This window comes from Brachyistius frenatus, unplaced genomic scaffold (assembly GCF_029030835.1).
Source record: "Brachyistius frenatus isolate BFR_SWC_R1_liver_20210118 unplaced genomic scaffold, ASM2903083v1 Contig_34, whole genome shotgun sequence".
NCBI lineage: Eukaryota > Metazoa > Chordata > Actinopteri > Embiotocidae > Brachyistius > Brachyistius frenatus.
The window spans coordinates 1816752-1838578 of record NW_027210633.1 but is presented as its reverse complement, the minus strand read 5'-3'; the positions used below and the strand labels follow the sequence as shown (position 1 = coordinate 1838578).

Below are 21827 nucleotides of genomic sequence, written 5' to 3'. Positions count from 1 at the left end.
TATAATGCATTATTAATCAAACCAAATTTATGTTAGGCTTAACCTTAAATGAGACATAATTACAAATGCCTAACAGTTTTTTAGGGTGATACAGAAATCTACTTCCAACTCCAAACTATCTTCAGCTCTTAAGATGTGTGAAAATAGAACCAACTGATTTGATTGAAATATATATATATATATATTAGCCCTTGTGTCTATTTGAAAAAGGTCCACAACTCCATATCCAGAGTTACATACCTCTTCAAGTGTATTTTGACACCAAAATCAAGGTATTTCTGGTTCTTTGCATTCATGAAATTTAAGATTCTTTAAATTCATCTTTCGCAACACTAGTGTGAGGGGTTGAAAATAAATTTTCATTATATTATTAACTACGCATGAGCTGCCAACTTAGCTATCAAAATAAGCCGCCAATATGAAATAATATATTAAATCCATCCCATAAATCTAAGAGAAAACTTTCAAATTCAATTGAAAGGTTAATATTGCAGTTTTCAAACCATCCGGTAGGGGGCGATATGCGCCTACAAAACGAGGTCAAATGGGGAAAAATCGGGAGAGAGAGAAACACGGAAGTAAAACAGGCGGAGTCCAGGTGGTTTACCAGCGACGGTGAGAAGATGAAGTTGTTTTACAACCTAAAAGTTGATGTTACCGACGGAAGTACCGTGTGTCGGTATTTTGTTGTTCGCGAGAGGGCGACGGAGGACCAGAATCCGGTGTGCTTCAGTGGTCATTGTCGGTGAGTATTTAATTGTCTGTGCTATCTTAAATTGAACATAGCTGTGCACATTTAAATTGCTGTGAAGGGAATTTAAAAAAATATATTTTTAAATGTTAAAAAATAATGTTAATTTTTTTTTTTTTTAACTAATCTTTTTCTTGTGTGATACAAGACGAGCAGTACTGCAAACCAGCTACGTTTTCAAATTTAAAAGGAAAGCGCTTTCGAAGAGGAAATTAACAAGGACTGAATATTACAGAAACTGAAAGGTGGACAATATACTTTCTATCTTTCCCCTTTAGCATCTGAATAACCACACCACATGAAAGGACTCATTTATTTAAAAAAAAAAAAAAATTCTATTTTAAAAGGTCAATATTTCTATGTTTTTGTCACAGTAAAACATTTCAAAGGTTTTTTTTGTTTGATCGTTTGCTTTAAATTGACTCTTGTCTGCTCGACCACAAGATACTCTTACTCACGGTCCTCTTTAGACGGCCTCGACTTTGGATACTGCTGAAAACTATTTCATTTGCTTTTAACCCATTTCACTGATACACATAATGAGACTGTTCTGAAGAGAACAATGGGGAAAGAAATATGTCAAAAGAAAGTGCCTGCTTTCCCTCTTGTTGATGAAGTCCTTGAGGGTGTTTTTCCTCCACACAGAAATGTGAAATATACCAATTAACACTCTGGGTGTCACACCAATGTTGATGGTACATTTCGTGGTGTAAAACATCATCATGATGACACTGCCTGACATAAATTACAGGCGGGGGGGGGGGGGGGAAAGAAAGAAAGATGGCACTCATCTTCACCCTAGTTGTTCACGATTAGCCCGTTTAATCCCGCAGTCACAGCATATGCTGACCAAACGTATCAGCATATATCATCAGTGATGATGACCTCGCCCCTCAGCCCCCCCCCCCCTCCCCCCTCCATTAATGTTTCAATGCATGCTGCATTAAAGTAACAGCATCAGCCACAACATTGCAACCGCTGACGGGTGATATTAATAACGTTGATTATCTCGTCACAATAGAAGATACATTCAGCTCTTACTGCTGATCTGTTGGAAGCAGGGAAAATGTGCGAGCCTCAGTATACGACACATTATCCCACCGGTTACAATTGTGAATGATCACAAAATACACGTTTTCCACGTCATTCTCCGTTAAAATGATGATTTAAAAAAAAAAAAAAATGCTGATCTATTATTTTTTAAGGGTAACCAGAGACACCATGTTTTGGATATTTTCACGTCTGACAAATTTGGGACTAAATGGGTTCATGTTTAAATACACGTTGCATTAAAGTAACAATGTATGTTACAATAAAGTATCAATTTTGAAATAATTGAATGGTTGTTTTTTTTGTTTTTTTGTGCCTTTGCTCTCAGTTTTCATATCTGTGTTGTTTACGGGGGATTTTGATATTTAAAACGGTCACAGTAGATTGAGATTGAGCATTCCTGTGGCATGTTGTGCGCCGCCGTTGACAGACTGGGCTCAGATGTACAAGAATTTTGAGGACTGCAGGAGGAATATGCAAATTCAGTATTCAACATATCCCATAATGAATCATAAAAAAAAAAAAAAACCTTCTTCTGTGGAAATTTAAAAAAAATAAAAAAATTGAAGAATATTTCAGAGGGTTATTAATGACATGATTTAGATATTTTAATGTCGGGGGAAAATTTAAATGGGTCAGTGTTAAATTTGTAAATATATAGAGTCGTTATAGCGTCGTGTCGTTGCAGAAATTCACAGCTCACTTTGCTACAAAGAAGAAAAACAGGGCAATTTGTACAGAGTTTGAGCCTAAAAAAATGTCTGTCAGTGCACAGCAGGCTGCCCTGAGAGAAAACCACTGCAGTGGAAATGATTGTCCTTTCTGAAACTGTCTCGCATGGGGTGGGCACAACACAAATTATGTATAAAGATATTAAAACCAAATTTTTGCTTTTATCTCGAAGAATTACAGAAAGAGTACATCTCTTCCGGTGTTCCTACATTTTGAAAGGCAGGGACCATTCCTGGCAAAAAAAAAAAAAAAAAAAAAGCCCCGAAGCAGCATAGTGTGCATTACCCTCGCTGCTATGTATAATATTTGGTGCTGTACTGTGTTGTCAAATGATTAGCATACGTTCTACTGGATTAAAAGCACGCATGAATCATTGGCGCCGCATAAAGCTTACGGTGGTGCAGAAATGCAAAAAGAATGCAAATCAACACCAGTGGCCTTTCCAGGGTAGTGTTCGGGTTTGGGGTCTGCAGTTTGTACCGAGTCTGAGTGACCAGTTTGTTGTTCATTTCAGGTCAAGTCGGTGGATTTTATTCTCTGGGGACTAAATGTTTAATACTTATCCATCCAGAAGTTGTTGAAATAACAGCCTGAACAAAAGTGGAGGACGAATCGTCTGACTGGCTGATGCTTCTATCCAAAGAGCCGCCCCTCGACTAAAAACAAAAAAAAAGAGAAGGTATTGAAACTCAATAAAGATAAAAGCAACAGTTCTGCAGCAGGTTTACAACTTCTAGTGTGCTTGGGATACAAAAACTGAGCAGTACGAATATGGTAAGGCAGAAATTAATCGGCAATCCTTAAAGCGATTGGACCATTTTTCTACTGTAACACTTACAGCATGCGTACAACATCAGAGACTATGAGTTGTAACCTCTTTAGTTTAATATAGCGTCATCACGTCAAAATTTCAATTTGGCCAATACTTTGATTGAAGACGAGTACTTGCCAAAATATTGACATTTCATCTGTAATTGTGTTTATTGGTGTTAAAATGTCAGCCTTCTAATGTAAGCTGTTGAACATGTTGGATATTAGACCTGCTAATCATCAGTATGTTAACATTTTCACTGTGAGCATGTTAGTCTCACCAGAGTTCATCAGTGATACATTTTATCAATTTATTTGTAGATTTAAAATGTTTTTAAATTAAAATCCATGATTAAGAGAGAAAGAAACTGCCAGACCTTCCTTTGAAATAGCGCAACGTTTCACTTATCATGAATATTCAAACAAGTACAAATTCTTTGTCACAACGCTTTCGAGCCGAACACACCGACAACCTCGGTTCACTTCATTTATTTCTAACTACCGGAATTGCGGTTTCTTTTAGTGTTCGGAGACCAACAGCTTCACCTTTATAGCTTTGTTTAGAACACCTTTCTGTGGAAACATCTGATAACACTGAAGCAAAACACAACAATTTGTATTTGTTATTTGTTTTTCAAATATAGAAAACCAATTTGACCGCGATTACAAGAAAAATACAACATTGAGTTCTTCCCCAGATGCTAATAGCAGCCACAGCTAACAGGGAATTGTAAAAATAGCTCACTTGCTACTGTAGTATTAGCCCAGCGACTTGTGTTGGTCCTGTGACCCCGATCATGCACACAGTGGCCCCTGGCGGTCTCCCCTCAATCCTGTATTAGCTTTTGGACTCTGATTGCTGCACTGCAGGACATCCACAAAGGACACACCGCTCCTCATTCCTGTCACGTGTTCATCTGCGCTGTTTTTAAACTCCTGACAAAGAAAGGACGGGGGTGCGTTTTGGCTCGCTATATGTTCAGCATGGTTTCCAAGCCTCGCCATCATTTCATCTCTCTGCCATTTTTTTTAATGCACAGGTACAGCAGTGTACAGTGCAGCTTGTTTGAGCCTGTAAGCTGGCAGCTGCCCATGGCTTTTTTTTTTTTATGCAGGGGCTGCTGAAAGCCATTGGACCTCAACCAGACGGACCAGTGAACCAAAATAATGAGCTGAACGTGGCTGAGGGCTGCATAGAGCTGCAGACCAGGGTGTTACTCTTTAGTGGTGTTGGCAGCGCTGTATACTTTCACCTCGCATGGAGTCATTTGATTCAAAGTTAATATCATCAGTGTTGTTTAATGGAGATTGAAGTTGTTCAGCTGGCAGCTTTTATTTACTTTGTAACAGCGGCAAAGGGCCAACAGGGATGGATTTGTGTTGCGGATTTCCTTTGTGGTTTTTTTTTTTTTTTTTTACTGTGCAGTGAAATAATGCATGTTTTGCATGCATATGATACAGATGTGTTGCTTATGTATCCGCTGGCATGCTTGTTACATATTTCCGTTATTTTACATCTTCACGTTGTGGTTCTGTGCTGTATTGTAGATCTGACTGCCCTCTTTGCAGTGAAAGGCGACATTTTACCCACGATAGTAGAGTTGAGTCATCTGCAGACTGCACAGGCTGACACTAACAACATGGCAACTTTGATTTTGTACACACATCTGTGACTATCAGAGAGAAATTGCAAGGCACGGAGCTAACAAAACAAGTATCTCAAACAATCTAGAGCAAGAATCTCTTTCATTTTTCTTCCAGGAAAGCTTTAAAGGAAACCAAACTTAAAACAAGAAATTGGTCCAAATGACTGAGGGACTTACATGCCTGGTGGGTTTTTAATGAAAATGGCTAACGAGTTACCTTGGAAACTAAATTCTTTGTGGGACAGTAGATGAAGATAAATGCAGTTGAAATAAAAAGATACACGACACCTTGAGGGAAAATTGCCTCCTAAAAACCTACTTAAGAGTTTATTTGTGCCGTTCTTAAGAGAAATAGATGTCTTAAGTGCACCAGCATAGTAGTTCAATGCCCGACTGGTTCGAAACCTTTTCCCAGACAAGTTAGTATTGATTTAGGTAATTTTCTCCAATATCTGCTCTCCAGTTCTACCCGGTTACTGCGAGAAGCAATACAGTCATATTTTGTTGCAGTGATTACATAACTGAAACACAGTAAATTGTCCTTCTCTGTGCGTTACACTGATTCTCTTATCAGGCCGAGTCTCACTGGATATTGTTAGAATTTAACACTTTAATCTTCACATAGATGACAGTTTCATTCACTGTGAGAGATATTATCTGTTAAGGATAGTAATATAAGTGCAATATGTTCTCAGCACATGCTGTTGCTGCAGTATCATTTAGCAGTAAAACTTTTCAAAATTAGCAGGTGCCTTTGCACAATACTGCAGAACCTCAGCAGAAGTCCACTCAAACAATCATGGCCAAAGTTTTTTATTACTGTTTTAAAGTTAGAAAAACATTGTTTTGTCTCTGTTCCATATTGTTTGAGTAATTCAATATAAGTAAGGTTTATGAAAATATATTTTATGATAGTGTTTATTTAAAGTAAATAAGTTTGACTTCTGGCTTCAGTTAATGAAAAGAAACTGTGTTTGACTGGAAGTAGATTTTATTTGAGCTCGTACAGAAATACCAGCTACATTTATGAATCATTAAAATCTTAAACCTAGCACTGGACACGCATTAAAGGTGTTTGTGACGACTTCTGATAACACATGATAAATCATTTCATTTTAATGCCTAATAAGACCCATGGAATATTCAAAAATACAAATTCTCACTTTAAGTTAAAACGAGTCTTTCTCTGATTTATCATCTCATTCCTGTAACATTGTCGTACTCAGAATGGACATTTCATTCAGAGTCACAATTGACGGCGCATTATCCAGAGCTCTTGACTTTATTAATTCCATGCACTCTTGTGCCTTGTTGTTTGTGCCTACATTACCCACAATGCAACTGTCAAACGTTGGGTAGGAGATCTGGGTGTATTATGTCGCCGCACTGATGTCGCCTTGAGCAGCTAGGCTTAAAGCACACTAAAGAACAGGCTACAAAAGTCTGGTTAGCTCTCTTATTTGTCCACACGCTCAGATTCTTTGCATTTGTACTTTTCTCTCTCATCATTTATGTCACACAGGCTGCTATATGTAGTCCTCCCTAAGATGTGTAAACAGCCTTGGAGTTACCCTTGAAGTTACATAAAGTGTACTTGCGAGCATAATATGAAAACCAAATATCCACTCGAAGCATTTTAATCTCTGTAAACTATTGAAGTATTTTATACTTTTGTAGATTGATGGCATGTTTGCAGCTGAAAATGTTTGCAGAAGTTTGGCTGTTAAATGAACATTGCAGTTTTCAGTGGTTAAATGTGTGTTGGTAGCAGAACTGTTGTGCCTGCATGACTCTATACAAGGCCGCAGTTGCTATTGGCCCATATTCCCCTCTTGTACCATTGTTGCAAGAATTTCATTTTCACTTGATATTATTTCATCTTTGAGGAGTTTTAGTATCTCCTGCTCAAAAGGTAATATCACACTCTTCACTTGGCTTACTGCTCAAATATACCCTGTTTGTGCTCCTTCCTCATAAGCTTTTATCCAAAATTCTCTGCTCAAGTTCCCCATGCATTGATCATTTATGAACAGTGCTGTGAAAGCACCCACAAAGGTCTGTTTCATGTTGCTGAATTTTTTTATTTTTTTTTATCCATGTGTCTGCTCTCCAGAGTGTGTTCATGGATGTGTGCACGTGCACGTGACCATTTTGATTGTGACTCATGCTTCATTGCAGCCTTTGGTCATGTCATTGTTTTACTCAGAAACCTTTTATGAAGTTCATATTGTTTGGGGATTTGGAGACCATCAGCACAATTGGCAAAGGCATAATGAATGTTTCGCTATTTTCTGCACCCTTGTGGCCAGTTTGCAATTGTGAAAAGGTTTGGATGCATTGAAGGTTTATATCTTAACTAAGAAAAAAAAAATGTATTTCATTCATAAATGACCAAGTTCAGTTAGCAATCAGAATTAAAAAAAAAACACAAATAAAAAGATTTACAGACAAATCAAGAGTCAGTATGTTGTGTATTGAACATTTATTCTTAGAGGAAGCAGGTAAGGGCACAATTGAAAGGGAAACGTTAAATCAACTGCATTAGTCATACCAGTGCAAAGAGAACAAAATCTCGTATATAAAATTAGATATAGAAATCTATGGTTGTGGTTAGCCATACATTTTAAGCAGGCATATTGGCAACAAAATAGCATTAACTTTCAGGAATGAAATAAAGAATTCCTTATGGGTGACACTAGTTGAAGGTCGTGGGCAAATTCAAAGTACAAAATCCTGCTTGTAAGCTTTGACAGTGTGCAGGAGAGTGGAACTCTACTGGGTAAAAGCCTAATTCAGAGTTGTTCTAAAGGTAGGAAGAGAGTCCTCTGCAAAAGGCTTCTGCTGGTCACTTGTAACACAGGCGAATGGCTATGAAACAGCACAGGTATTCTTAAAAGGTCTACACGTGCTGAATTTTCCTCGGGAGCCATTTGAACAGGGTCTTGCACAGCTTTTTGCTTTTCACCTTTGTCTTTGCTAAGTTCTTGGCGATGACATTTCGGAGCAAGCTGAAGTGTAAGGGCCGGGACAGGTGCGTAGAGAAAGCGTTGTTGCCTCTTGCTGAAAGATTCAGAACCTCCAAGAAGCGTCTCTCCTGCTGCCTGAAGTCGTACTCGACACTGGACAGACACACATGCAGACCAAAGTTACTGAAAAACTCCCCAAACAGAGATAAGAAATAACACAAAATGTATCAAATTCAGCTCTCGCCAAAGATGCAAATGAATCGTCAACGTGTCGGATCCGCATTTCCAGCTCATTTGTAGCAAAGGCTTTTTTGTGGCACAAATCACTCTAAACTGTGTTGCTACAATTTACTTTGCTTTGTGTGATACCCTTGATGTAGGAAGCTCTGGGCTCGTCAGATTTCAAAGTGGCTGATTGGTTTGGGCAGGAAAACGTTTCGCGGCAGGGTATTGTATTCTTTCTTTTTTCCGAAGGTACACACGTCTTGTTTGAATATCGTTATCTTTCCACTTGGCCTTTCAGGACCGGATGCCAACACACACCAGTCAGCAGATCAACTTACGTAACGTCTTTTTATCATACAAAAACGGTTTTGGAAATAAGTAGATCAAGAGGTTTTAGTTTTTTTTTTAATATTTTGAGATTAAGACAGTTTTAGGTTTTGCTTTGTAGAGCATGAGGCGTTTTCCGGTGATCAGAAGACTTTTAGATTGCTTAGCCTCACTTAGACCTCCTTTCTGCATACAATAAATCTGGGAAAATTGTTGAGGGTTTTATTTTTCTATCGCTTCCCTCTGATGCAACATTTCAGTGAATAGATGCAACCATAGACCGGAATTAACCAATGTTGCATCAATAGTCTCATACACAGAATTTTCAACAAAAATAAAAATAAAAATGTTTATATATATATATATATACATATATTTTTATTTATATATATATATATATATATATAAACATTAAACATCTAATACACTGAATTTTCAACAAAAATAAAAATGTTTATATATATACATATATTTGTATTTATATATATATAAACATTTTTTATTTTTGTTGAAAATTCTGTGTATGAGACTATTGATGCAAGTTCTTCTCAGACCAGTGATTTTTTATAAATCTTATAGTTCAGTCACGCAGGCTGCTTGGGCCTGGCTTCTTTACCTACTTGAATTTCAGAAAGTCCATCTCAATCACCATAAATCCACAGTGAGAATAGACTGAGCCGCATACAGTGAGTGTTTGAATTTGACAGTTCCAAAAGATTTAAGACGTGCTCAGAGAAGAAAATGTAATCTTCCTGTGTATTCTGAGCTGGGAACAAATGACCAGCACCGAGCTTTTCATTTGGTAAGCTGCCCCTGCACTGAGTCATTCATTTTCAGTGGAGTGAACAGTGGTCAGTCCTGGCAGAGAACTGCAGTGGCAAATGGGCTGACCCATGAATTGAACTGTGTCTCTAAAGATTTAAACAACATGTATATGTTGAAATTGTTCTTTAAGAAACTTATACATGTTGTTTTTTTTGTGTGATTAAATTGCATGTCAATACAATTTTTTTGAACTTCCACAGACAACAAGGCAAAAAAGTGGCTTTATTTGTGTGCTTTCGGTACCGAAAGGCATCAACCAATCATATTGTGTGGAAGTGACACGGACGTCACATCAAAACTCCTAATGACAATGTTGATTGTTTGTGCCCGTAGCCATCCAGTGTGACATGAGAGGGGGGAAATAAAGTACAAAAACAACAACCTCAAGGGCAATGTATAGAGCAGCATCGCCAAACACAGACGCTGTCAGCATAGTGATGAGTTAATAAAGTTTATTTTTGGATGTGGTAGATTTACTACTGAGCAGGCAGCAGTGTCACAGCAGGTTTGGCTCATGTACAAAAATCTCCTCTTCTTTTATTGAATTAGGAGTAGCAGGACACAATCTTCATTAGTAGATGATATTGAATCCATCATTTTTCTAAAAAATGAGCTGACACAAATCTATTCAAACCTTTTTTTGAACAACTGTCACAAATTTCCATTGCTGCTGATATGAATAGTTTTAATGCAAGAAGGCCCTTAATCTTCTTTATCAAATGAAGACTTTAAGGGTCAAACAATGCAGTATTTGTTTGTATTCTCTACATTCTGCAACCATGGTTGTATATTAGAGCTGCTGTAGTCACTTATCAGTTCAAACATTGCATGCAGGCGAAATTGGCAATTTCACTATTATCTCACCTGTATACAATACAAGCAGTCTTCTGGCAGGTTGAGCAGTTTTTGAGGTCTTGTCCAGTTTTGTTCCGACTGGAACAAACAAAAGTAAATTGCATTCTATGAATAACATCCAAAACGCTTCATACTTTCAGATTTACAATTTAATATTCTTTCCACTCCTCCTCTTCACCTGAGGTTCATTCAGACGACTGCTGGCAGTGATGCGTTATCTAACACACATTATGGTAGACATCAGTCGGTTATTAGGTGTTGGTTATTCTGAAACATGACCTCTGAGGCAGTCACAGCTTATTAGCACACCACAGCGAATGAGAATGATTGACACAGACACATTGCCAGAAGGCCGTTTTAATTCCTGTTATTTGTGCCAGAAGAGTTGTATGGCTAAATAAATCTCTCTTGAGATGCGCCGCCTCCAAATATCCAAGTAGGTTTCTGTCAGGCACACAATCACAGACCTGTTTGCAGACTTGTAACAATGCAACAGCCTCACATCATTACACACTATGAAACAGGATTTATAGCACATTTGCAGTAGCCATAACACTAGCTTCATAACATATTGACAGTCCGGTCGCCTTCAAAATCTATTTGCACAACCTGTGACACTATGATGTGTACAAAAAATAGCACATATCGTGCTTTGTACCTCAATATCAATATCACCACAAGGTTAAAGCTCACTTGACAATTCGCTGCATCTAAACACACTATTAAATCTCCAAATAATGCTCAAGTTCTTACTATTTTGCATTTACCAATTACATTCAGGAGTTTCATTGTTTATGTCAATTATTTCTCCAAACATGTCAAATAAAACTGACATCTAAACCCCAAACATGCCAAAGTGTGTAATACACCCTTCAGTCGACTGGAGGCTGTGTCATGTTTGGCCTCGCCCGAGTGTGGAAAGTACATGTATGTGGCACCAAAGTCTTCCCTCTTGGGGTTGAGAAAAAAAATCATGGTTTGGGTTAAACTAAGTAATTTTTTATGTTAGTATCGTTAGGTTCGTCTTGTAAGGTAACTTTTTTACAATACTTTTTCCATTTAATGTTTAAATGTATGTTAAACTATTAAGCGATTTTAAGATTTTGATTAATATCTGCATTTGGTTTCTAGTCCGGACATCATGTTTCCTATCGTGTCTTTACCTGCTCCCTTGTACTGGGTGACAGTTCATTGGTCCGTAGTGGTCACGTGACAACTGAGGCAACTGATTTATACCTGATGAAGGCCTTAGAGGCTGAAACGCGTAGGCATGAGTTTTTACTGTGATTGAATAGCCGTGACTGATTAAAGGCTTTTTAATTAATCACCCCCTTGAGTGCCTCAGATTTCAACTTAAAATAATCTATGTTGACTTTTGCTTTCTCTAAGACTTGAACACTGGTTGTCTCCGTGAATGTCTTGTATTTCTTCCATCCGACCACTACCAACCTTTCTCGTACTCAAACTTCAGCACTCTTTCTATGTCATATGACCTCCTCGACCCGCCTAGATGAGTTAAAACGTGATACTGACACGGTACCCTCTGGTGAACTGACGGGGTGTTACACACTTTGACGTGACAGCAGACTGGATATCGCTACTGTAGTTTTTTTTTTTTTTTTTTAGATTTGTTTGTTATCAGAAATAACCTAGAGCTACTTTTTGTCATTGCCAATCACTTCACTGAACTATTAATGAAAAATCATACGTGCAATGAAATACACTCTCGGTGAAAAAGTTTTCGGACTGAAAAACAATGCAGTTTGCCAAAGATTTTCAAAGTCACAGTTGCAGTAAATTCAAGCAATGACTCACTGGAATGCCAAAGATCAGCAGCGCAGGACTGCTTTTAAAGTAATTCCCTACATCAAATTCTGGCAGCTGGACCAGTATTGGGCTGAATGTAATATATTAATAATTTACAAGTCATATCTGACCTTCCAGGTTGAATATTTATGATTCAAAAATGCACCGTTAAACTGTAAGTTCAATATTTAAAATGCATCGTGGCACAATTCTGTTGACATTCTGTGTTTAACACAAGTAAAGTACTGATGATTGTACAGTCATTAAAGAAAAAAGAAAAGAAAAAGCACTCCCCAGCATCGCACGCTTAAACACCCAGTAACACGCGTACACGCACGTCCTCTTACCCGCTGATGGGAGTGTGGCACGTCTCCAGGTCGTGGATAATGTTAAGCAGAGTAGTGATCCTGTCCTTGTTGGCCGCCAGGCTGGCCTCCACGGTCTCCAGCCTCTGCTGTAGGGCCGCTGATTTGCAGCAGTGTGGGGAAGGCGGCAGCAACAGGGCTGCATCAGCTGGGTGGGAGTGAGCCAAGCTGCTGGTGTCCTCTGGGCACGGCTGAAGGGGTGCAGGGCTAAACTTTGAATCGGATCTCACGATTGCCTCGCTGGACCGGAGGCGGGGACGGGATGCCAAGTGCATTGGTGATGGCGGAAATATGGAATTACATTCAGGGCCTGTGTGCGCAAAGAGCTCTCCCTCACTGTTGAATGGGGCCGGTGCAGTGAAAGAAAGCTCTGCGCTTGTGTGTGCGCGCGGCAGCGATGATATTTTAAAATCAGAGTTTTGGTGGGCTGAAGACTCGGTGATAGTTCTGACGTGTGTGTTTGAGACAAGGGGTTCACAGTTTGTTTGTGCTGTGACAAAAGGTGTTGAGTAAAGGGGATGTGTCTGTTTATCTGCAGCGGATTTAAGATTAATATTTCCATGCCTGACTGGCATTCCAAAGGCAAACTGTTTTGTGTTTGAATCCGTCTGCTGGGCTGTTTGTACTAGTGGGCATGTTGCACAATGTCCCTCATATTCTGTTTCTGTGTATCCTTGATAATGTGCAAGCCTTTGTTGTTCTGTGTTTATGCAACCCTGCAGACAAGAACTGCTTGACTTAATTAGGGAAATACAATTCTGAAGGTTAGTGACCTGTGATGGATTTGAATTTCCATGGTCTTTTGACTCATGCACAGCTAATTCATTGATTAGATTACCATTGAATTTGTTTTTATCAGAATACACTTCCTCATTGGGATTAATGGTTGATATGGGATTGTGTTTGCTGGCATCAATGCCTTTGTTGTGATGTTTTGACAGATTTTGTGGCTCAGACAATGAGTGCCAAGGTGTTCTGGAGTTGTTTTCCTGATTAGGAGCAACACCGCAGACATCAGATTCGTCAGCGGTTTGAGTTCTGATGTCGGCTGCTTGTGTGTGATGAGGTTCTCTCGTGTCGGGGGCTTCATTACTGCTAAGTATTTGTGCTGCGTCTGTTGATTGAAGCAAAGCTGTGGTTGATACGGAAACATCATTTTGCTTTTCTGTCAGCGCATATGAAAGCGAGCTCGCTGTGGATGCAGATTTCTTCAAATTGAATGTGCTGTTCCTGAGGGCTGCACTTCTGTATAGAACGCTATTACATCTAAATGTGGAGCTGGGTGTTTTACTTGTAGGCAACCTCGCTCTCGAGTCGAGAGGTTTAGATGCACAGGATGTCGTGTGTGGAGAAGATGTAGAAACATGAAGCGTCGGTTCAGAATTTGACGAGATAGGTTGAATTAAGTGAATTTGTGCAGCCTCAAACTTGTGTTTAGCGCTCGTACAGCTAATTTGATCTGAATTAGCTCCATGACACAAAGTACTCTGTGGGACAATGGTTCTCTGAGGTGCAGGCTTTGTGTGTGGTGGATTAGCAAAAGCAAAAGAGCTTATTCTAGTGCGAGTAAAAGACATTTTTCCCAGTGCTGGGCTGTCAGTATTTGAAGACGGCTTTTCTTGTGGTTTATGAGGATCAGGTGAAGCACACGGCGGACTTGCAGATGTTTCTGATTTATGAACGGGGTCTAATGCTCTAGTTGACAGTGACAATGTAGGGCATTTAGGGGTTATTTGTGGGCTATTGGTACTATTTGTTAAGTGTGTTTGTGCTGCATGCATTGAGCGCAGGGTTTCAAGTGGAGCGTTGACTTTAGCAGCTATACTGTCATTGGACATCGCTGCAGAATTAGAGGTTGTGTTTTTTGTATGCGTGTTGGTACTGGATGTACTTTCATGCGTCGCAGCTACAGTATACAAATGAGAAGGTGCCGAGTGAGAATTTTCAGGTGTAGCGTGGACAGATACAAATACATTTTGAGACACGCTGTTGTGATGCGTTGTCTTGGGGAGCTTTGGGTAGGTGTGGGAATGAGGGTTGTTTGGTTTTGTCGCCGTGGCCATCTGAGGGGTCAAAGTAAGACTTGTTGGTCGCGGGATCTTACTGTCCTCTGGTGGGTTTGGGAAAGCTTTGACTCTGGATTTGTCCTGTCTGGTTTCAATAGTTGCTTTTGTGACAGTGGTGGTTTTAGAACGAGGGATGGTCACGGGTTGGGTGGATGTTGCATCACTAGCAGTATATATGTGTGACAAAGTTACCAGATTGCCTCTAGAGTGCACCGGGCATGCAGGGTGGGGTGTTTTTCTATACCGTAGTTCTTCATTTAGAGAGAATATTTGTGGGTTGACTGTCATTGGTGTCCGATTTTCAGTGTTTGTGATGTCGTCGGTGATTTGCTGGCTTGGTTTCAGGGTGTTTTCGATGCGGGCCATCTGCACAGTTGAGAGTGTGGTGAGGGTCGACTTTAACGGCTTCTGTCCAGGGCAAGAATCTGCTGTAGGGCTTCTCTCCTCCGCAATGGCAGCTCCAGTGGTGGCAGACTGCCTCCCACCACAGTGGTTGCATATTATTTGTGGCATACCAAAAGGTCGGGCAGCAGATAACACCTTCCCGGACTGATCTGCATAATGACCTTGCAGTGTGGTTTGGTCTCTTCCATGAGAGGTTGCAGTCTTTGCAGCCTCTGCCTCATCGTTATCTACGCTAATTCCACCGATCGCCTCCGAATCGACCACGCTGCCGTTGGTGTAACGGGCAGCGGATTTCAATTTAGGCCTACCGTTGGTTGCATTCCCTGCAATATGTGGATTGGTCTTGATTGCCCTGGCATAGCAAAAAGTCCCACCACTGCTCCTCTGACAGCAGGTCACGTCCTTCGAGGCCTCACCTCCAAGTGCTTTGAAAGTCACTTCCTTTTTGGTCCTGGATTCCCCACTTTTCTGTTTTAAAATAGCCTTTTTCTCCTTGTCACTCTTAGTTAGCAGCAGTATCTCCTTGTACTCCGTCTCCTTCGTGATATAGCTGTTGGATGTTTGAGCAATGCTACTTGAGAGCGTATCAGTTAGCAGGGGAGGTGGTCTGCTTATCCACGGGGACGTCTGAACACCGATGCTGCACTGAAGTCCCCACGTCTGTAGCAGGGCTCCTCCGGTTCTGTCTCCTCCTGTTGTCTTCCAACCGCGTAGGCCGACCAAGGCGGGGACACCTAAAACTGGAACCGGAGTCGTCAGGTCCGCTGCTCGTCTCCCCATACCTTTTGTCCAACCGACTCAAAAGTCTGATAACGTGGGAGAGAGGCAATGTTTCCACACCATCACATCCGTCTAAAAGCAAGAGAGGGACAAGTTTACAGTGAGAGGCATTCAGGATGGTGCTTGTGAAGGAAACCCATGAGTAAGCACGATAAGTTGAAACAAAGCACAAGAGTTAGAGCTGAGACAATGTACTGCAGGAATGTGGCAGAACTAGAGTTGTCAAAAATCAATTACCGATTGGAGATAAGACAGAAAGAATGGTGCTCTCACTTTTGAACTTTTCAGACATAGTGACTGGATAAGAAGTAGGAAGGGCAATCTGTTAATACTGATAACAAGAGGAGGTTGTCGCAGTGAAAACAAGTGTTCTATCTTATATTAGCATTTCAAACATACTGCACAGATCCTCTTCTCAATGTCTGACAGCACACGGAATAATTTATTTGTGGGATAAAATTCAAAGCAATAGTTCCTGTGGTGAACTCGTTCTCCTCTCTCGACAGCTTTCACTCTGTTGTCCTCCACGTTCGGTTCACCTTGGAAAGAGGCCATAATGTGTACCCTGATACTACAGATAGACTTCATTAAGCTTTGAGTGCGTTTAACTGGAACACCCTTTTCACTACGGGGGCAGTTTCTGTGTGTGTCCATACCGCCCATGATTTCACAGTTTTCTCAAGTGTGCAGGAGGTCATTTTAATGATTTACGGAACAACAGTTCTGTAGTCACCAACATTATAATAATGTGTGGATTTCTTTTCTTCTTTTTTTTTTTTTTTTTTTTACATACGAGCAGACGTTTAATTATTATACAGTAGGATATCCCGTGTGTGTGTGTGTGTGTGTGTGTGTGTGTGTGTGTGTGTGTGTGTGTGTGTGTGTGTGTGTGTGTGTGTGTGTGTGTGTGTTTGCGTGCTTGGAAGCTTTAATTTGTGACAAAAATTTCATGCAAACACAATCTGACAAGGCTCCGTTCACTCCTTCCTCCTCTTCATCCTCCTCAACTGCTTTCATCCAGGGATGTTTAAATTTGCAAAAAAGGACATTTAGTCATCTTACCTAAAGGGGATATTATTATTTTGGTTGTCGTGTCATCTAATGTTACTTGAGCTGTGTCAAGTGACCTATGTCTGCTGTCACTGTCTAACAATAAGTGACAACTGTCCTGCCCTGTTTATACACCATTAAATCCGCCTATGCAGAGTTGGGGGGAAAAAAGCATGTTCTTGAAAAGCCGCACACTTTTTAAAATGATGGTGACTCAAAAAGAAAAGAAAAAGAGATGTTTTTGGTGATGTGTGTTCGTGGTTCTGTTTAACAGGCATACCTGCGGGTTTTATGTGATCCTGCAGCAAGATGTCCTGTTTTCTTGTCTTCCAAATGTCAGGTGCCAGTTTTCTACTTTCTGTTGTATGTCCTCGTAAGTCCTCAAGGTTTGGAGTGACTTTGTCCTCATATTTCCAGTCCCTTGGTGGCACAATTCAAAACTCACAGGAGTCCGTATGCAGTGAGCGCTGCAAAGCAATGCCGCTTAATGAGCCCTCCTCCCTCCTGCTCAGATTCTGAACTAATCTACCTTTTATTGATCAGGCATGCAGCCGAGCTGTGTCCTCATTGTATCCACTCCTCCTCTTGTTTTGGTCCTGCTGCTCCATGCTCACTCCATAATCAGAACACAGCATTATGCTACAGCATGCTGCCCTCCAACACATTCTGTCCTACTATGTCTTGTGCCTTTTTAACCTCCTCCTCTTCCTCCCCTCTCTTTCTCTCTCCCTCTCCCTTCTTTCTGCCACTGTCTTCCTTCCCAGCCTTCATGTATCCTGATCTATAGCTGGGTGGAGAGAGAGAGAGAGAGAGAGAGAGAGAGAGAGAGGAAGTGACTTGCATCAGTGGGGTAGGGAGTGTGTGTAAATTACTATGCGAGTTAAAAAGCAGGGGAATGAACTGACAACAACAGTAGAGCAAAGCCAAAGAGGTAACATGGAAAAATAAGAGGAGAAAGTAATTTTAACAAATCTATATTCGGTCAGGAAATTCTTTATACTGAATTGCTAAACATGAATAATTGCAGTCTCTCAAGATCATCACTGCTCTCAGCAAATATGAATTTCACCAGTGTAGGTAAAATCTGGATTTTTGTAACATAATGAATAATATATTTTTTAGAAGAAGGTATTATTTGATGTGGGACTGAATACATGACGAATTACATGTATAATATATATAGTTAATGTTGTTACTGTCAAATATGTTGTACATTATCCTACCTCTGAGTGACGAGACTCAGAGATCTTTGATATAGATGCCTTATTCTCTGACCCTCTTTGTTTTTGTGCTTAATGACATTATCATACCGAAAGGACAGAAAGGTCGATACTTGCAAAACTAACTTAAGTGACTTAAATAAGTGTTTTAAGCGCCCTCTATAGGACCAACACACAGAAGAAATTATTTTACTATTGAACAGCACCAGTGACAGGCCAACTCAGTCTCACTGCAAAGCGTGAAATAGACATGCTCGTCCACTACAGAAAAACGTGAGATTGCTACACTTGGGGCTGTCTCGGCGTGAGAGTTACATTACTTTTGCTGTAGTGGACCAGCGTGTCCATTACTCGTTTCATAAACGTGAAATTTACAATTGTCGTAAATGTGTCAAAGGATCATGTCACCATGGTTCCGCAACAGAGGCCTTGAGGCCAAGTACACAAGTTTATTTTCTTTCTAACCCTAATCATGTGTTTTTGCTAATGGTTTAGTTTCCCTGTAAGTCCCATGGTTGAAACCATGCAGTACGTTTCATTTTCCTAAACATGGCCACAGGTCAAAGCTTATAATAAACACGCACGAGCAAAAACGTGTAACTGTCACGCTTAGACATCGCCAAGCGCAGCTTTCTCACATTTTGCAGTAGGTGGACAGGCTTGTCTATTTTGTGTTTTGATGTGATACCAGGTTGCAACAGCATATCTGAACTTTGTTGTCATGATGAATAACAATAATCAGTAAATAAATAAATTGGTTAGGTTTAGGAGAAGATCATTGTTTGGGTTAAAATAACTATGTTTGTTTCATAATTTACATCAAATTTGACATACGGAAAATACATTACACACACTTTTGATTTCAGACACAAAACAGTGTGAGAGTCCTGCATTTGACATATGCAGCCACCTCTAACCTATATATACTGCATGTTCCTCAGAGAACTTAGCTCTTTAAACTACTTAACATGACTTCCTACATTGCTTCAGTCATATTTACTACGACCACTAGAGGTCACAATAAATGAAAACAAAGACCGTTGTCCACCACCCTTCAACAATCGACCAGTACTGTAATTTTTGGTGAGGATGGGGTGGCATAAGTCTACACTTTAGACATAACATAGTGACCTGCATGTTGTTTGCACTTGAACCACTTCCATACACTTCTTAAATTAAACGACAGTGGTAGGAAGTAAATACATTTACTTCCGTACTGTATTTAACATAAAGTACAAAGTACTTGCTTTACTTACTCTCCACAATTCATAGGCAAATATGGTCCATTATTACATTTACTTGATAACGTATTTGATGGTATTTCACGTATGACTTTGCAGATTCTGATTAATACTAAAACATATAATCATAAAATAAATAATGAAATATTTTAATAGGTTAAGATATGACTATATTTAAGGAATAGCAAAACAGCTACCCAACAGTAAAGCACTTCCAAATGAGCTTATCTGTAACAACTACAGCATTACACTGATTTACATAGTAATAAAACTATTCTAAACCAACAATCTGATCTGAATTATGTTGAAATAGACCATTGTGCATAATTGAATACTTTTGACAGTTTAAGTATATTTTGATAGTCATACTTTTGCACTTTTAAATTATTCAAAGCTTGACCTTTACTCATACAATGATTTGGTATTTTTAGACTGTGTTATTATTTTATTTAGTTAATTATCCAATGTTCAACCTCCAGTAAACAACACTTTAAAATAATGGGAGAAAATTGATGAGGTTAAAATAAACAGGGCAGAAAAGTACCTGATTTGATTAATGGAAATTGCCAAATTTAACATATAAAATATAAAACACATTAACTTATTGTAATAGAATAACAACTAACCATTAAAAAAAAAAAAAAGATTATTATTTGAACATAGCAGTTCTTTTTATGCAGCAATTTCTTCAAAATTAAGCATTCTGCCGTATTTGTCAGATGAATGAATCCGGGTATTTGTGTTTGACTAAGTCTAAAACAAGCAAAAGTTTTCACTGACATTGTGAAGTCCCTCTGGACAGCAGGCCACAATGTATGACAGTTAATGTGCATATGTCATTTGGTGAATCAAACTCATAGTCTGGGCTTCTTTTGAATTGGAGTCACTGTCTGTCTCAGATTAAAGGGACTGATTGAATGAAGTGAGAAACCTTTTTACTGTCTGTTCAAAATGGAAATCTGACTGTTAACTGTTCCCTTCAAATAGCAGGTGCTTTACAAAATGTGACAGTCCAGCAGCAATCGAGATTTAATCAAATGTAACTGTTGCTGCATTGAAATAGGTCTGTGGGTTGACTGAGTGTGCTGCGTTCAGGAGATTGCACTCCGATTCCATCACTGCAGCCCTGGGGAACACTAAGCTGACTTTGTGAATAGAAAATCATCCCACAGCCCCGGGGCAATTACACAATATTGTATCAGTAAATTTGCCTACAGTGAAAACAGTTTTACTGTCACTGTAAGAGCTTTGTGGGGTTTGCATTTATACATCATAACATTTGGTTGTTCTTCAGAGAAGTATTTAAATATTAGGATTCAGTTTCCTTTGCCAAACTGTAACTTTTAGTGTCTGGTGCTGTGAAGACTGCGTCCATGACGACTGATGATGTCGTTGCAGTTACAGTCATGCTGATAACGAGGGAGTTATCCAAGCAGAGTTGAAAAAATTACATTGCGATTCTGGTGTCATTGTATTGTGATAAACATAACAACATGTAAAGATGGGGCCTGTTTTACGTGAGAACTCCTGCTACTAGTTTGGAAAATGTATGCAAACCAAACAGATATATGCCTTTTTTTTTTTTTTAATGCCATAGATTCAAACCCACAATGCAACTTGACCACTGACTGTTATGTCCTAGTTTCACACACTGGCTGTTTTGCTAATGTAGCCATAACTCCATTCCACTTTGTGGTTCCCTTTGGAGGACCAAAGGACTTTATACACCTGTTTTCATAAAAATGTTTAACGTGTAAAATTGCTGGAGTTTTTCTTTGAGTATCAAATCTGTTGAAACATGACATTTCCTTTCTTTTTCCAATTGCTACACTTTCAGTCTCAGCATGCTTCTAATATATAAAGGATTTATCTTTAAACCATGAAACATCGGAGAGGTTCCTTGTGGCAAAACTAAAATCATTGAGTCATGAGTAATGATCATAGTTTGAAATAATACACTCAAAATCCCATCACATTTTCATATATTTCTGTGGGTTCAGAAGCATTTCATACAACTCTATTAGGGATTACTGGAGCTGAATGACTGAGCAGGATTTTGTTTTTTTCAAAGCTGCATTAAAAAAAAACGGCCACTAAGGGGCAGATTCGTATCAAAGAAGCTCATTCACTGTTCCATTTCTCTATGTACTCCTTGAACTGTGTCAGTAATGACAGCCAAGGCAAATATTCACTTTGTTTCTGTGTCAGTGTCTTTGGAATACGTTTTTTGAGTATCAAGTCATTTCAAAACTGAGCAAAATCTGATATTATTCCATTATTAATTACTCCACCCAAACTTACACAGTAAGCAAAAACTAATCTTGTAGTAAATACTATATGTGTCATTATGACTTCATCTGCTTTGTTCTAACATACACAAAATGAACAGTTATTTAATGTCAACAATATGGGTCAGTTGTAAGTCTTGGCTTTCATCAATAGGTGTCAGCAGTGCTGGAGACATGGACTCTTGGGAATGAAGGGGAGGTGTGTTGATCATTTCTCCAGGCTGCAGGCAGATGGCGCTCGTGCTACAAACATCAACAGTCTCCTTCCCAGACTATATTACAAAGCAGAACTCCTGCTCAAATGGAGGAAAAGATCAAGTTCCCATACAAATGTCCAAGCCTCAGTGGAAACCGTCAGTCCCTGCCAAACTGTTGGTAACCCAGCACCTCAGGCAGCTTTTTTTCAGTCAGATTTTTTA

At 39.4% G+C, this 21827-nt stretch overlaps 1 protein-coding gene across 1 annotated transcript; it reads right to left on the bottom strand.

Annotated features, from left to right (window-relative positions):
- Positions 1-2493: 2493 nt before the first annotated feature.
- LOC138622004 (mucin-6) lies at positions 2494-17204 on the bottom strand. Its single transcript, XM_069700447.1, has 6 exons — positions 16940-17204; positions 12341-15681; positions 10197-10265; positions 7955-8108; positions 3121-3189; positions 2494-2508 (listed from the first exon to the last, which is right to left on the bottom strand). Exons 2-6 carry the CDS (start codon positions 15607-15609, stop codon positions 2494-2496), a joined length of 3576 nt encoding a protein of 1191 aa, XP_069556548.1. The 5' UTR covers positions 15610-15681; positions 16940-17204.
- Between the last annotated feature and the right edge of the window lie 4623 nt (positions 17205-21827).

Excerpts from the sequence above, each read along its gene's own strand:
- LOC138622004 (XM_069700447.1), bottom strand. The coding sequence starts at position 15,609 with ATGGGGAGACGAGCAGCGGACCTGACGACTCCGGTTCCAGTTTTAGGT. Across the intron at positions 8,109-10,196 it reads ACTGCTTGTATTGTATACAG|TGTCGAGTACGACTTCAGGC; the intron begins GTGAGATAATAG and ends GTGTCTGTCCAG. Across the intron at positions 3,190-7,954 it reads AGAACTTAGCAAAGACAAAG|TCGAGGGGCGGCTCTTTGGA; the intron begins GTGAAAAGCAAA and ends TTTTGTTTTTAG.